Below are 17,368 nucleotides of genomic sequence, written 5' to 3' on the forward strand. Positions count from 1 at the left end.
CATTTTCGTTCTATACCTGTCAGTTTACAGGGTAGTACTTGGACGAATTTACGGTTAGGGGTTGTACTTGCGGTTTAAACCTATTGTGGGTGTTGTTAACGTTTATACAATGGTACCCTGCCATAAAACCGCTGCAGCTCTGGGAGAACTATACCAAGTTAACTCCAGAAAAGTCAATCTCAACGTATCACAGAATATTTCTTGTAGAGCTTAATTTTATCTTTTACACTCTTACAAATAGCTTAAATATTGCTGCAAGATGTGTCAGAGCCCCTAACGTCATTTGTCCGTTAGTCTTTACTTTTCCTTGGTACAGTTGATTTAAATGTCGTGGTATGTACTTGTTTAGATTTAGCAAAGGTGCACGGGTGTGTTAAGTGTGTTAAGAGAGTTGAAAATAGTTTCCAACATCTATCTTTTTAATGCACCAAGAAAACGCATTAATTCCTTGTGATGGTGGTGATACATTTTTCAAAATACATCAGAAGAAGCTTCCCAAAATGTTTAAAAAATGTGCCCATTTGTCTGCAACCAGTGAGGTGAATGTTGCGTAAAATGTGAGGTATAGCAAAATATATGGTAATATAAACAATGCTTTCAAAGGAAATTATCATTACTTGATAGAAATATCCGTAATGATAACTAAATCCGGCCTGGATGCCGTGCCTCCTATTAATAAATTTATCGTTCAACAGAAATTTCCATTAATAGAACAATTAAAACAAATGATAGGATGTGTATTCGGTGGAAGACTCTCATTTATCAAAATTACAAAATAAATATCTGACCCCAACTCTGGATAATCTGAAACTCTTGTTAATTCATTCGATTTCAAATTTCTTTGGGGCACTTGACATTCAACAAAATGAAAGGATTTTTTTGGGAGAATGAGGCGGTGCGAAATTTAAAATTCCATTATTTCTAATCAGAAAATTAAATTCTCATGCTTCAATTAACAACGTTTGTTTAATGTATCTTTATGTTTTTTTTTTAATGTAAATTGCTTACACTGAGACAATATTCTCAATTGTAAGACCATCACAACTCTTCTTCTTTTTTTTAATCACACATTTCGAAACGAAAATCCAAAACCGCCGTCACTTGTATCTATGTACAGGGTGATTCAAGTTTTACCGCCCGAGCGAAAACACCCACTTCTAATCGATTTAAAATTCTCAAAAAATTCAGGAATGATTGTGTATCGCTGTAGAAAAAATTTCAAATTTTTTAATGAAACGAGTAAATATTTCGTTTAAATTCAATAACCATTGCATTAATTTACGTAACTGAGAATCCTTTCAAACATTTACGAAAAATCTGATGTCATGAAAGCATTTGAAATAAATGGAATTCGATATTCAAGTGCAAAATTTAGCTATGATTTATTATTAAATTGAGCGGTCACTTCCACAAAAGAGGTTGACATGGGTTATTTATGGTACCCTTTAGGGACTAAAGAATTACTAGAAAAGTTCTCAACAGATGTTTACCAACAATGAGGTATTTATTTATGACCACTGCAGTAATAAATCTTGATCATTTTTCGTTGTTAATGTTAAAATTGGAATAATTCAAAAACTAATACTTTTATTTTCATGCGACTTTCATAAATATATTTTTTTGCTCAAAGTCAATTTTTTAAATTTTATGGCCCCGAATGAAGTGATACGAGAAAATTGATTGCACGCGTTTGTAGCTTTATATGAAGGGAATGTAACCCTAAAGTTTCGTAATTTTTACTAATTTTTTAATAGGATTAATCGTCGGGCGGTAAAACTGGAATCACCCTGTACATAGTTTGAGTGACACGAAACAGGACAACTTGGAGAAATTACTCATTAAAACTTTCCTACAAAACTATCTTTCTTTTGTAACGTTTAATTATAATTTGCCGGTGGTAAGAAAAGAGAAGCAGAACTCGCTGAACTTATTTTCCTCCTTGGTTTGCTCAAAACGAAACTGCCAGACCTGAAGATGACATTGAAACAATAATATTTATTACTAGGATTTTACGTCCGCTCCAGACAACAGTTTCCAATTATGTATTTACGGAGAAATTAAAGCTTCGCTGTCGCACTTTGCAAAATTAATATTACACAATCTTTGACTGCAACATTTCTTGGTATTAAAGAGGGCGATTACCTTCACCCTTGGCCGACCCTCACACGAACAGATTTCCGTATGCGAGTGCAGCTGTTGGATTTCGGATAAATTCGTCATTTGAGACCCACACAGCCGTAACAGAACGTTTTCTGATTACCTGCTCTTCTGCTCCGGCTGTTCGTCTTTGGAGTCTGCGGTGGTGGATGCAGACGGTGCGTGACTGAGCGACTCTTCTTCGGATGGTTCTCCCAGTATTTCAGAGAGGGCTTCGCCGATGTCGGAGGTGCAACTGTCCCTACTCGCTTTCTTTTGGTGGAAGCGCAGCGAGAACGTCTTTCTGAATTTTTGCAGGACGCTTTCGGTAGCGGTGGGTGCTAAAATTGACACGAAGAAATTATTGAAAAGTCAATGAGCGGTCTTTAAAGTGTCTTTCGAAAGTTGCAATTTTTTAATGTGACACGTCCAAGTATGTGTTGTTGATGACAGTTCTTTCTTTTTTCTATTAATCTCATATAAAAAAAAAAAATTAACAGAAGTTACATTTTATTTTTTATTTCACTCTAACAACTATTATTACGAGTATTAGCAATAATATTTATGTATACAGTGTGTCCAAAACGTCTGGAAACACCCAAATGAAAACGTAACCATAATTTAAAAAAAAATCTAGACAGGTCAATTAGTGTTTTAAAAAAGCTTTCTGTTCGGTATTTTCGATGACCTTGAAAAAGTTATTGTTATTAAAAAAATTGCTGAAATAATAGAAAACGTCCAAAACGAATTTTATTATCGTTTAGGACATTGTCAAGATGTTCAAGGACAACATTTTGAACATTGGTTGTAAGAATTAGGTATAGTTGCCTTTCAAAATTAAAGTTTTCTTTATTTTCTAATAACCAATTAGGTTTTTTCAGGAAATTTCTTATGTAAATTGAAAATTTTTTGACCGTCGGGTAGACAATTAAAAGATCTATTAAAAACGGTAGTAAAAATGCGATGTTGCCATTTTAAAAAACCTCTAATGACATCATAACTCTTTCAAGGTCATCAAAAACAGCAAACAGATACCATCAACAGAAAGTTTTTTGAAAACGCTAGTTCACCTGTTTTTGCGTTTTTCTCGAAAATCATTCGTTTCTATTTTATTGCCATGTTTCCAGACTTTTTGGACACACTGTATATGTATGTATAGTGGTAATTCTGATAATAATTAACAGTCATTTTTACTGATTTTTTTGTTTAAGAGTTTGCGTTCTATTTCTCATTTCTTTCTTTCACAACCTTTTCCCATCTATTATGCAGTACTTTTTGTTCAGTTTCCCATAGAAATATTCTTACATTAGTGAACCGTGTTTTCAGTTTTGTTCCTATTTTACTGTTTTATTTTACTTTTTACCTTTTTTAAGCCTTTTGATCTTTTGTTTTAAATTTTTCTCATTTTTATCTACTCCATTATGTTCCTTTATCAGATTCCTTTTTTATTTTGACGAAACAGTACACGTTTCGTAATTTTCACTTGCACAAAACATGGTGATTTATCAGCATAAAATTCATTCTACTTGAAATTACAACTTAATGATGGATCGTGTAAAGACAATAGTCAACTAACAGAGAAACGTGGTAATTAAATGATATCGAGATAAAGAAAAATAAACTGAACTTTGAGGAAGTTTGATCGTCAAAAAGTTTGTAATTTCTTAAATTATAAAAGTTCATTTCGCCGCGCCGATAAGTTTCAACCAAGCAAAAAGACAAACTAAAATTACATTAGCAAATTGTACTTTCTCAAACAAACAAACAACTATGTCTCAGGTCAAGGATTTATTAACACGATAATTTGACACGATAATGACCCAAGGATTGATTTTAACTTAAAATCTCGTTTGGGAAAGAAGGCATGAATGTTGTGGGCCTTCACAACGTCCGATTTGAATCCAGCAGAAAACATGTGGAGTAACATAATGGTCTAACTACGCCAGCATTACAGTACATATTTGCAATTACATACAGGGTGTCTCAAAATTCGCGAATTCCGAATTCAGAGCGTGGTAGGGAAGGACCCAGTGGAGCTCGAAAAATACTTAGAAAAAAAAAATTCGCTCTTCCTGAAAAAATAAGCACTTTAATTTTGTTTAATACATAGCAGCCTTCATATCCACAGTGACAAAATACTATTCTAGCTACGTTGCCGTTCCATTTTTAGAAAAATTACAAAAATTTAAGATTTTTTTACTCCAAAGTAACGCTATTCTTCAAAAAATTGTTTTACGTTATTATTTTCCACATCTACACCATAAATAACAATAAACACTGAACTTTTCAGCTTGTATCTTTGTGGAGGGAGTCCCGATTTTTTTTTTATTTCCATATTTGGGCTACCGAAGTGATCCCCTATAACGCAACGCTCTGAATTCGGAATTCGCGAATTTTGAGACACCCTGTATAATGTTTAATAATTGAAATTAAGAATCTGATTGAACTGCTGACCGCAAATACTTACTAAACTTTTCTACTATCCTTCTACTGTCCTTACAATTGCTTTAATTTTGCAATGTTAATGAATAAGGCAGACAAAACTTAAAATGTATTTGATGTTGTCTTTATGTTCTCCACCCTGTTTAGCACATCTGAATTGAATTGGCAAAAACAAATATGTACATCTTTTTTAAATTACATTTAATCTTAAAACGTTGAGGAATTATGGCATCTCACATTCTCATCGTCATTTCAGAACTAACACTCGAAATATAAAGTTGTAATTTTTTTCACTGAGTATTCGAAATATCTGGATAGGAAATTGAAATTTCAACATCAGTTCATTTGCATAATTCAACTTTTCGCCCTTTTTGAATAATAATTGGTGTCAGTACGCCAGAAAAAATCGACGTAACCTTATTTTCAACGACTGTTGAGGTTGTCAGAGAATCAGAAGAAACTCTCCAGCTCGTGCGTATTATTTTATATGGGAATCTGATCTTTATAGATACGAGTATATACAATTCAACATAAAGAAGTAATAACAACGTAACAAACATGCACCATATACTCGTACATATTTAGATGTCATAAAAAGAGTCGTTCATCATCCTTAGCATGATCGTAATAATAGAAATAAAAGCGATGTAAATTCCTGATAAACTCGATTCGCATCCAGATAGTAAACCAGATGCACGTATATCGGAAAGAAATGTTCCCATTATGTTCAGATTTTCTATTCTTGGTTCATAGAAGCCCCCCCTGTTTAGAATGCCAATACGATCTGAATGTGAACATAAAACTCATCGCATGAAATACTCTTCTCTATGTATGGAATATAAAACAGAATAAGACATTACTTTTCCAGATACGGCGCGGATAAAATACGAAAAAAAAAAAAAATCTTAACCGTACAAAGACACAGACATCCATGCGACGTTTCAGCGCTCTCATCCTCAATTAAAAGATCACACTCGCACTTCATCCCACTGGTCAAAACAGAATTTGTCGCGACACTGAGCCGACGCACCGACACGTCCCACCGATACGACCATTCAAAAAAAACCTTATCAGAAATGTCGACACTGAAACGTCTGTCTATTTACCGTGATGACAAAAGTTAATAAAAACGCACCAAACGGGAACGCAATGGTCGTCGTTTGCGGTCACGTTTCGCATCGGAATCGGTAATTTTTTATTAACGTTGTATGAATGTTATCAATGTTGTGTGTTGGTGCGGAAATCGGGCGGAGGGAATGTCTCGGTTAAGGCGTGTTCACACTGCACAACGAGTGTATATCCGAGGCGACGAACGGCGGAAAATGATTTCCACGTGTAGACTGCCTCGAGATGGACTAAACATTACAGGTTGTACTAATTCGTCCGTCAGAAGTCGTTTTTCGCCATTCGTGGGCGTCAACTATATTAACAGTAACACCGATAGTATCGTGTGAGTAATGGGTTTTTATGACGCGCGTGGTAAAACAACAAATAAATAAATTTAAGCGGAACTATGATTAGGCTTGTTATCAGCAAATGAATCGATTATTGTAGCTATTACGACAATGTAAAAAAATTGTTGAAATGTTCTGTCATCGATCATTAACGATTCAACAATTTTTTTGCTTTTCAAGAATTCTGTGATCTCGGTATTATGAATGAATGACAAACAAGGAGTAACGTTATTTTATTGAAAATAACACTGAAGTGTACAAAAGACCTAATGAAAATATCTAGAAAATTCTACCTGGTTATATAATTATATTTTATTATTTTAAATAAAACATCTTATGTACAAGGTGGGGCATCGTATACGCGCACGCGAGAAATCATGACCTAATTAAATTAAATTGTCACACTTACCTGGGTATTGGTAAGGTAATTTCGTAATTTTTTGATAATTTTTCACTTACAAACAAAGCCAAAAAAAAAGCAAATTTTACCAAAAAGTCAAATTTTGATTTTTATACTACCCTACCCTATAATCATTTACGAAATCAGCGGAAAAAACACCAATTAGATTTTGAATTAAACGCAATTTTACATTTTAATTTATGACCTGCTACTTGTGCTGTTGTAAATTTAGGTGACAATGGAAATTGTCAATTTTATGGCAAAGATGTAAATAAGAGGCTCAAAATGGTCGGCTGGTAGTGAATGATCCTTTTGATGGCAAATTATACCATTTGCATTATACGGTTTGCCAAAAAATATACTCTTCATTACTGAAAATAATGTTTAGTTGCAATTATCTGTTGTCACTACAATAAACTACTTAAAAGCGTGGAATCACAAATTTTGCGGTGTTTGGTAGGTACATATTAAGAAAAATGTCATCCAGAAATGCATCGTAAAAGATTATTTATTGTTGTCGCGTAGTGTACGTGTAAAAAAATAAGGTTTTGATTTCATTAGTGTTGACATTTGTACAGTTAATCCAGCTTCATTATATTCTAGCTTTTAATGAGACGCTCATTTGCGGGTGTTGTTCCGGTCGGATGAAGTTGACAAATGTATTTTTGTGCTTATCTGATTTTGTAGGTGAACTGTGAATTATTCGCTAATGGATTTTATTGCATGAGTATTATCGCTGCACGAGTTTTATCGCTCTTCACTAACAGAAAAATCACTGTAATTTAACATAAATACAATAAATGAGATAAGATATCACATTATAAAATCTTTAAAAAAACACCCTGACCTTGATAAATAATGCATTTTTCAAGAGCTTCATTTTATCACTAAATGTGGTTATGCTATTTTTCGACAAATTACGGTGGACCGACATCAAGCTTTTTGACTTCTGTTAAACGCGACATACACACCTTTTTTTAGCAAAACAATATGCGTTTGAACACGACAAGCACGTATTGTCAAATTGTCGCTAAATGAACAGGTGTGGAATATAATTATTGGATTTGATAATATGTACATATTTTCAACCCGGATTATTTTCGACTTCGTTTTCACAAGGGTGAGCTTAAGAACATGCTGTCAAAATTAACACTGCCCACTAATCTCTTTTTAATTTATTTCTCTACTTTAACCCAATCGAAGTAAAACAACGTACCTGAAAAACCAACAGGTTTGCTGAAAGTGGGTCCTAAAATGACAAGCAAAAGTAAACTGACCGTTTTAGTATACAGGGTGATTCTGAAATAAGTTTGGAAAAAAAATGTGGAGTATCCTTGACACAAAATAATTCTGCGTAAATGACTTTTGGAGGTGAAATCAAAAGGATGGAAATTACCCTATATCCTTGTATTTCCAACGTCTATGAATAGGGAAAATTTGTCCGAATTTGTTCACTTCATTAGCAACCATTGTTACATCAACTCCACAATAAAGTCGTAGGTGCAAGCACACTGCTTTGTAAATGTTTCTATGGAAATGATCGAGAGGAGTAAGGTTACGTTTGTGACTGATGGGCACCTTTGATTATTATTGTTGCTAAACTACCAACATAATCAGGTAATCACCTTTAACTCAGCAGCGTACTAGCAATTTTGACCAAATTTTCAATTATTTGTATCTCGAAAACTAAAAAACTTTTATAAGAAATTTTTTTTGTCAATGACTTCTCATCATCACTAATTACCGTTTTTTTTTCCAAACTTATGTCAGAATCACCTTGTATGTTACTGCAATGGTCATTTATAGATAATTTTATCATTAAATTCAAGTAGAAAACACACACCATTTCTTGATTGGAGATGAACATTTTATGACGTTTTGGGTTTAATTATTATTTATTAGTATTTGGCACTTGAAAAAAATAAATGTACCTAACTCATTTTTCAGGACAGTAATTTTCATAATTAATTTGTTTTACTTATGACAGCGGCTTCTTTGATTTTTCCTGAGCCGCTAATTTACTTGATCCACAGACAAACCTTCCCATTTATTTCGTGACTTCAACAATGAGAAATTATCTGCAAATTCAAGTTCCCATGGAAACAGCATTTTAATGCATTTTTCAAAAACAATGAACTTGTGACTAAAAATAGGATATTGTTTATCAAATGCATCAACTGAAACAATTACAGTCATTACTTTCCCACGTCAAAGCTTACAGTAAATTTGATTTTGCAAGCTCGTGGAACAGTATAATAATAAAAAGAATCAGAAGAAGGGGATAAATAACAAAAACAGAAAGAAGAAGAATCTGAACTTGTTGAAATAAAGAGAACACTACGAGGTGGTATAGATAAGTTTATAGCCTGGCATAAAAAGAAACTACAAATTTGCGAAATCATATTATTTTATTCGACATTAACCCATCAACTCTGTGCACTTAGCACGTCCATAAAATAACTCTCTCTTTGGGAAAAAAAAAATTTTCTTGGTCTGCAAACCAGGAGTTTCGACTGTTGATCACCCCCTTGTTTAAGGTAAATCTTCGACCTTTTAAGACTTTCTTGAGTTTTGGGAATCGGTAATAATCAACGAACTAAGAGAAAAAAGAATAGATAAAAACGATGCAGCATAAAAGAATAAAAACAGGAGATAAATATAAGAAGAAAAAAATAATATCAGGAGTGTTTTGAAAAAAATTAAAAATATGGATTGAAATTGCGGTGAGAGGAGGAATCACAGAAGTAAAAAAGATAACAGAGAAGAGAAGGTGTGGATAAAATGAGAATCAAACTAAAAGATAAGAAGCGTTGCTGAAGTGACTTATTGATATAGCCTAAATCAATGAGAGATATAAATTTCGCCTCTTAAGGCGTATCGTTATTGCTATTCATATTCCGATTTTTTAAGACGATTTAGCAAAACATTTATCGATGCAATGCGATGCATCAGTCGGTAAATATTTATACATTTCCAATGCAACGAAGCAATAAATTTTCGGAGAGAATGAAATATTCATGTTGTTGCGCCTTCCGATAGACGACACTTAACCAAAACATAAAATATAAAGTGAAACAAAAAGTCTAAAACGACATGAACGAAACTAATGGCGAATTGAATTGGTCGCAACTCACCTGGTAAATTCCTACGGGGACCTGTTTCCTTGTTGGTCGTGTTAAGGCGGGTTTCGTTCGTCTGTTCCGTCGTCTTCTCGGTCCACTTCCTGCGACAATAACAACAACACAACGTAAACTGACCGCCCCGGAAAATTTTACACGTCGCTTTATTTACATCGAGTTTAATGGCGCGCTTAATCCCCCATAAATTAACAGGTACCTGTTTTCCGAGGCTGGGGCTTCTAGAAGTTGTGGAGTTGATGACGCTTTCGTGCGACGGACGGCGCCGCCCAGGGGGGATCTCCGGCGACTTCCTTCATGTAGAGGCTGGAGGCAGGAAAAGCTGATTAGATGGTGGCTCGTAAACTCGCCGGCACACATTAAAACCATGTCGGGTTGAGGTGGGTGAAATTATGCATTCATGCTGCATTATCATTATTACGGATAGCGTTTCCTTATGGGAGAGTCGGCCATTATTGGCCCGGTGGACTGGTAGTTTTGCTTGCGTCTGAAGACGATACGCTAGTCGGAAACAATGTTACGTTGGCGACACGGTTTCAATTAAGCGACAGGGATACTCTATAAGCGGAAAATACGAAGTGGACCACATTTTGGGGGAAAAGCGGTTCGGTTCGGTTACACCAGTTAAAGCTCCCCAAAACAATGATGAAAGCTTGTAAAAAATAAATAATCAATTAATTTCTCTAACAACTGCTTTAAAAGCGACTGGTGCCACAAAACAGTATTAGAAAAACTGGAGACACGTGATTATCAATGACGTAGAGAAATTGTAAATGCCTACGTGAAATGTGCATGTTTACTACTTGATAGTTTGTGTTATCGCTAAATAATATAACCAGAACAATTAGATTACAAAATTTATTGATATTGTTTACAAGTGAATTGACTATGATAGTATTTGATAAAGGAATGTTCCTTTATTGATCTATCACTAAGAAAGCATCAAATTGATTAAAAGCAGATAAACCACTCGTGATTAAGACCTTTCAACTCGTAGAATAAATTGCATTAATGTCACTTATGCTACAAAAAAAAACATACAGAGTGAGGCTGAAAATGTACTTCAAATTTTTATTGTAATTCGTTTTGGACGTTTTCTATTATTTCAGCATTTTTTTTAATAACAATAACTTTTTCAAGGTCATCGAAAAGACCGAACAGACACTATCAGCAGAAAGCTTTTTTAAAACATTAATTGACCTGTCTTTAGATTTTTTTCAAAAATTATGCGTTACGTTTTCTTGTGGGTGTTTCCAGACTTTTTGGACACACTGTATGTATAATCTCTTGAAGCCCAAACTGTGACATTAAAAGTTGAGAGTTGAGCCGAGTGTACACAGTACGATCCAAAAATAAATAAAGAGTAGATTGGAATCTCATGATATAAATCCTTTCTTTTTATTAAGTGGAGACAATTTGCACGTGATAAAAACAATTCTCAGAATCTTCCTTAATAACTGTTGGTTGCAGGAAAGTCGCAGGAGTAATTTTAAAAATCGATTATTTCGTATTTAAAAACGTGTTCTTTATAATTTTGTCCCTTTAATTTTTGTTTGTAGTAAAGTGTGAAGTAATGATGCACTTCATGTAATAACCAGATTTTCATGTAGCTACTTTAATGGGCTGAGTAGGCGTTGGAAAAATTAAACCGTTTAGAACAGTGTAATGTTTGAATTTCCCGCCGTTTGACGGGAATGACATTTGTTTATGTTTAATCAGGACATAATTGAACATGTTGGTTTTCAGCAAAGGGTGCCCTTATATATTTGCTTCAAAAATAGGAATTGTTAAGTTATTCTACTTTTAATCTAAAACATTGCAAAGAAAGAAAAAAAGAAAGATTTTGTTGGCTATAATTTTAGGTTAGCTGTCAACATGCTCCAATTAATCTACACTTTAAAAAAGCACAATTGAGGGTTTGCAACGCCTCCCCAGCCCAGGATTTCATTTGAACGCGGGATATTTTACCAATTTTTATCATTTTGGGTAATAGAATTGTTTTAGAAAAGCAACAAAACCATGCAGCTTAAGGCATTCTCTACAAAATTACTGAGATTTTAATATCGTCCAAGAAGTCTACAAAATACAAAACAATTGAGCGTCTTTCGCTGCTTTTGCGAGATGAAAAATAAAGGACAACTTCCTCAATATGGGAATGAAAAGCTTTAACTGGGACAACCTTTATATTTAATATTGTGCGAGACTACAGCTCCTTGCAATCACATTAACAGGAAGATTGAACTACCACAATAAATTCCACCGAAAATGGAACCAATCGGAAATTAAAACTTGTGGTTAAGAAATTCCAGAATGTCCTGCTGGACACACGACCCAGATATGACGGTTCCATCGTTGGCAAAATTTACAACAGGACTCCGGTCAATTTTCCAATTAATCTGATCCGGTCGGGAGTGAAACGGGGATTTATTATAAACAATTTATTCACACCTTCTATACTTTCGAAAAACGGGAGGTCCACGTCGTGCAGGCACGACCTAAAATTATTAAACTCATCAATAACATGACAGTGTCCATTTCGGAATCAACCCCTATTACACAATGGCACAACGATTAAACGATCTCTCCCTAACCCATAAACATCCCGTGATGCCGCACTTAACACTTAAAACCGCCAACACATCGATCGATTGTTGCGATGATCGTCCTGAAAGGCTTCGACACCACCGGATTTCAAAAGTGTCAAGAGCACAAGAACAAGCCGGAAATGAGCCACCAACACAATATTTGTCTTTGACCGGAGTTTATTTTTTCTTCGGGAGCCGCGATTAATCACGAAAAGGGACAAGAAATGCAGATGCGAGACGACAAGACTCCGGAAAATGGTGAGTCGTTAGCCGTTCGGTGAAATTTCATTAGCGGAAAGCCCTTTCCTCATAGAGAAAATAAATCGTCGTCGCTTTTCTCGATTGTTGCTGTTTTAGCCGAATTGCCCTTCTGAACGTGTTCGAAACGGTTAAATTCGTCGAGGTTGGTAATTGCGCTCGATGAAATGTCCTAATTGCAGAATACAACGCTGAACGGCACCCTGTTGAATCGATATTACCCTGATAATAAATTTCTAATTTGGAACGGGACATTTGAACCGAACAAATCACATCTGGACCGGAATATTAACCGGTAGAATGGCTCCTGCAGTGCTCATTATTACAAAACTGTAAAATATATCAGCCGAGACTAAACGTAGAAATCTGCAGCAATCAACACTCGCGTCCTTGAATGTGACGTCACATTTAGGACGCTGTCAAACTGCTCGTGAAATCCAGTCCAGTGGCGTTTTTCCAGCTTCAATGAATTTTTTTTTAATTGCAGCTTACGGCTATTCCGCGCGTAGGTAGATATTTTGAATTAATCGAAACACCCAAAGGTCTGAATTTTTGTTGTGACAAGGGTTGGATACCCTCAATGACAGTTTTAGCATGTCGGCTAGATGGAAAGTTTAAATTACGAAATGCGGGTCACTTGTGAAATATTATCAAGGCAAAAGTGACAAAACAGGAGGTTTTAACGTTTGTCTTTATCTTGCAGACGTTGTGCATACCACAAACAATTTTTCAAAAATACATCAAGTCCTAGTGTTCTTTACATCTTAGGAGAAATGACTCGTTTGACTGAGAAACGTCACCCCAGCACACTTAAATATCTTAATATCGCGCGTTAAAATAAAATCCTGGGCTGGGAAGGCGTTTGAAACCGTGCTTTTTTAAAGTGTAGATTAATTGGAGCATGTTGACAGCTAACCTAAAATTTAGAACCAAAAAATTCTTTCTTTTTTTCTTTCTTTGCAATGTTTTACATTAAACATAGAATATCTTAACGATTCCTATGCTCGAAGCAAATGGCCAAGCGCACTCTTTGCTGAAAACAATGTTCAATTAAACTTAAACGGCGGGAAATTCAAACTTTACACTGTTCTAAACGGTTTAATTTTTCCAAAGCCTACTCAGCCCCGGATTTCATTTGAACCATTAAGATCCAGACCTGTTCACTTTACAACCGTTTCTGTTGGTTGTGAAATCGAATCGTAAAATTTGATTTGACATTAAAATTAGATCCCAGAAACTCCACTAACAAAGCGAGAGAGCACCGCAATTTGATGCAAATATGGAGACGTCGGATGCAATCCATGAACTACAAAAACTGGAACTTTGCGATCTAGCAATTCTTCATTCAGATCGGAAACAGGTCACTCAAACACTTCACGGCAAATTAAAAGCGACTCGTGTTTTTTTTTTTTAATTTACGCCCCCCCGACTATTTAATTGAATGTTAAATTAGAGCCAGTCGAAGTTGACAGTGACGTATGACGCTCCACGCCGGTAATTCGAACAAGATGATGCTCGCACCCACACCTGATGCACTTGGCGAGTTGACTCACCTCGCACTCAACGAGAGTGGGCTCTGAACGATTTTGTCCAGGGGTAATTATCTCAAAGCGGAATGTCGGTTTGCAACTCACACAATAAAAGATGACCATTCTTCTTCGGAGCGACAGTTATTTGGGCGGTGAACGTCAAAACTTCAGCCCGTTCCCAGAGATAATCGCACGGAAAAAAACACCAAACAATAATTAATTATTTTGCAACTTCACAACGGTTGCAATCAAAACAACTGTTACCGTTCGCAGACCGCCGAACAACCTGCGGCTAACGGAACCCAATCGAATTATGTATTTGGGTAAGTAGTCAAGTACGTGCATCTTCGAACAATGAGAGTCATTTCAAAAATACTTGTTATCAATGGACGAATTGGGAACAGGTGAATCACGACGTTATCGCCGAAGGTCTGAAATTTTTACGCTCCGAAAGAGGACCTCTTCGTGTTTGGCATAATGCGTTTTCGGTGTAATTTATATCGGTTGGAAGCTGGAAAAACAACGAAAATCGCTCCTTCTCCAAGTTGACTTTTTGCAATCGTAAAAGTGAACCACCGAATCTCTTGCTTCGTATTGGTTTCTTTTTATTAAATTTGGAGAAGTTCCGGCCAGGATTGATCGGAGCCATTTCCATACTGGGATGCTCTCGACGTTCCAGATTTATGAGCTTGCTTCGGTGACCACTGTCACTCGCAGACACTATAAATTGAGTCGATTCGCGTTGTTTGTGACGTTCCAGTATCGAATCGCAGTTCCACCGAATTTAAATCGATTTGTGGCACACGTGGTGACGTCACAAAGAGGATAAACGCCCGTTGAAAAACTTCGTCTTCATTGCGTTAGGTTATTTTCTAGTTGTTTTATTTTACTTCAACCAACTTTATGCACAAGCTGAGATTACATACTTTACCGGAAAGTTTTATGAGGCGCTTTACGAGACACTGAAGCCATTTCGGGATGACTTTTTAATCTTTGCACGACAAACTCGTAAAATTTGAGAACCAAATGGAGTATTTTTCGGAGTTGGTGGTCAAAAACCTCTACCGAAAGCTGCTCTTTTGAGCGACGAGACTGCGGTCGGGGTTCTTGACCGAAATTTGCACCTGAAACTCGAAAAACAAAGTGCAACAACTTCGTCTCGGTTCGTGAAGCAACACACCCCGCCGTGACTAAGTCGTCCAGTTATTCACCGTTTAAGAAGCAGACAAGACGACAGACAATTACACTTAATGATTATGAATGGATGTCGCAGTTTGATGTTACATAAAACGAAATAAATGACTGAAGAGAATGGTTCGACAAATAAAAATACAGAGCTTTGGATGGAAAGCCAAAAGCTACACAAGTGGTTGCAACATTGCAAGTGGCACTGAGGTCGGCCGTTCGGGTCGAGATCAAATTGCTAAATCAATAATAAATTTGGCGATTTGATTAGATATGCGATGGAATTATTTGAGAAAAAGGATGTCAAGGCTGGTGTCTTATCAAAAGAACTGTAATGGAAGTGTGAGGATGTCAGTTGTCACATTTTCTCGACTTCTGTATCAAGAATAATAGGTATGAAAAAAATAAAAATAAACTGGAAGAAGTCGCAATTTGTTCAATTGGATGGGATGGGAAAAAATTTCCACGACAAGAATATACCCAGTGTCTCTATTAAATAGGAGATGTTGGAATATAAAAATTGAGAAAATGGAAAATCAAAACTTGCAAGTCTACTTATCAGAACAGACAATAATAATGGCATCAAAATAATTGCACAACTGAAGGAGAAATCGTTACACGGTGGTACTTTCTTGTGCTTGAAGAACCAGATGTCGATATGAAATCTTCACATGTGTGGTTCAAAATGGCAAATATACATCCTGAAACTAAGGGATTTGTGTTTGCGATTCAAGATCAAATTATCAATAATAGGAATTATAAAAAACACATTATTGGAGATTTTGCTATGAATAACAACAGTTGTAGAATTTTTAAAGGTTCAAGCAAAACAATACAACATATTATATCCTCCTCTTCGGTTTTCGAACAGGTGATCACAAATACTGACACGATTGTGTCACATTTAGCAACAAATTTGTGACTAGAATCCAGAGTGTTTATACAGTGTGTTAAATGGTTTTATCTTCAAGCGGTCGAAAATCGTGCCTTTGTGTATCTCCATAGAGATGGTTAAACTGTCATTTTTTTTTCTGAGCGGAGTAGAAGTGCCCCACAGGCAGCTCGACCGGGTCAAATGTAAGGAATTACAACTATCAATTACACGGAATATTAAAATAAAACCTCTAAAAAAGCGAGATAACGAAATTATTATCCAATATTTAACCGATCCGACTGTGACTAAAGACGAGCCGCCCGCTGTGCGATTTGTGGGCGTGTCCACGGATGTCAGATCAGATGTCAAACAAATGTCAAAAATAGCACAAGATTGGCCTTCGTTGTTAATAGGTAAACAGTTGTAAGTTGTAATCGTTTGCTATTTACGTTTTGATAACGTTTGTTGTATTTATCTCTGAAGTGAATGTGTAGTAATGAAATGCACGACGACAGCACCAAAATTGTTGCAGATCGCGGGAAACTCAATCTAGATCTCATCCGACCACAGTCCCGGGTGAAAAGTGTATGATTTCTACATAATTGCTCCTGATGAAAAGTTTCTGGCTACATAGGTGAAATTTCCGGGTTCGCTAGAGGATTTATTATAAATTATTAACTATTGTAGGTTAGCTCTGTCTTACTTGTCACTGTGTGACCGCTTTCGATGCAATAAAATCACCAATTTGACAATGAGAGATATCGAAGATTTGGACTCTGCTATCGTAGTAAAGTAACGCTTAAGGTATAATATTATATGGCCCTTTAAAAGTATTTGACCGGAGATAAACGTCCCTTTTGTCGCAATTGCAGTAGGCGGTCAGCCCAACCATAAATCATGCTTCAAGCAATTCTCTGTTGTGAATTCCAGAGCCGGCCTCAAAACAAATGTGTACCGATGAAATTATATTTATTTATTAAATATTACAATACTATTACAAATCATCTTTACTGTTTTCAAGACACAAAGTACTAAAGGGAATTTCGTTACAATCACAAAATTTACAATAAACATCAAAAACATGTTCTATCACAAATTTTTAATCCCTGCCCTGAATCAAGGAAAAGGGATGCAGCTGCACGAGCCGATACGACCATCTCAACGCCAATATTGGTTTCCATTATTGGGATAATTTTAGTGCTGCCATATAATCTTATACCTTAAGCGTTACTTTAAAAGTTGAGCGTTTCGGTCTTCAATCTCTGGGCTTAGCACAAAAAGAGACACTTCTCTTAATGATATAATATACTATAAGATAATGTTCATATACATATGTACATGAATTTAATCGTTTCGAAACAATAATTG

The 17,368-nt window shown here is 35.7% G+C and overlaps 1 protein-coding gene across 6 annotated transcripts in view; it reads right to left on the reverse strand.

Moving 5' to 3' along the window:
* The window catches only part of RhoGEF3 (Rho guanine nucleotide exchange factor 3), a 157,232-nt gene that overhangs the window by 18,271 nt on the left and 121,593 nt on the right, over window positions 1-17,368 (reverse strand). For all 6 annotated transcript variants that reach the window (XM_069056564.1, XM_069056563.1, XM_069056565.1 and 3 more), the window contains 3 exons: window positions 9,769-9,875; window positions 9,567-9,655; window positions 2,261-2,477 (listed from right to left, as the gene is read on the reverse strand). In XM_069056564.1, coding sequence (XP_068912665.1) covers window positions 2,261-2,477; window positions 9,567-9,655; window positions 9,769-9,875 — 413 coding nt within the window. The remainder of the gene's footprint in view (window positions 1-2,260; window positions 2,478-9,566; window positions 9,656-9,768; window positions 9,876-17,368) is intronic.

Source organism: Tenebrio molitor, chromosome 8 (assembly GCF_963966145.1).
Source record: "Tenebrio molitor chromosome 8, icTenMoli1.1, whole genome shotgun sequence".
Taxonomy (NCBI): domain Eukaryota; kingdom Metazoa; phylum Arthropoda; class Insecta; order Coleoptera; family Tenebrionidae; genus Tenebrio; species Tenebrio molitor.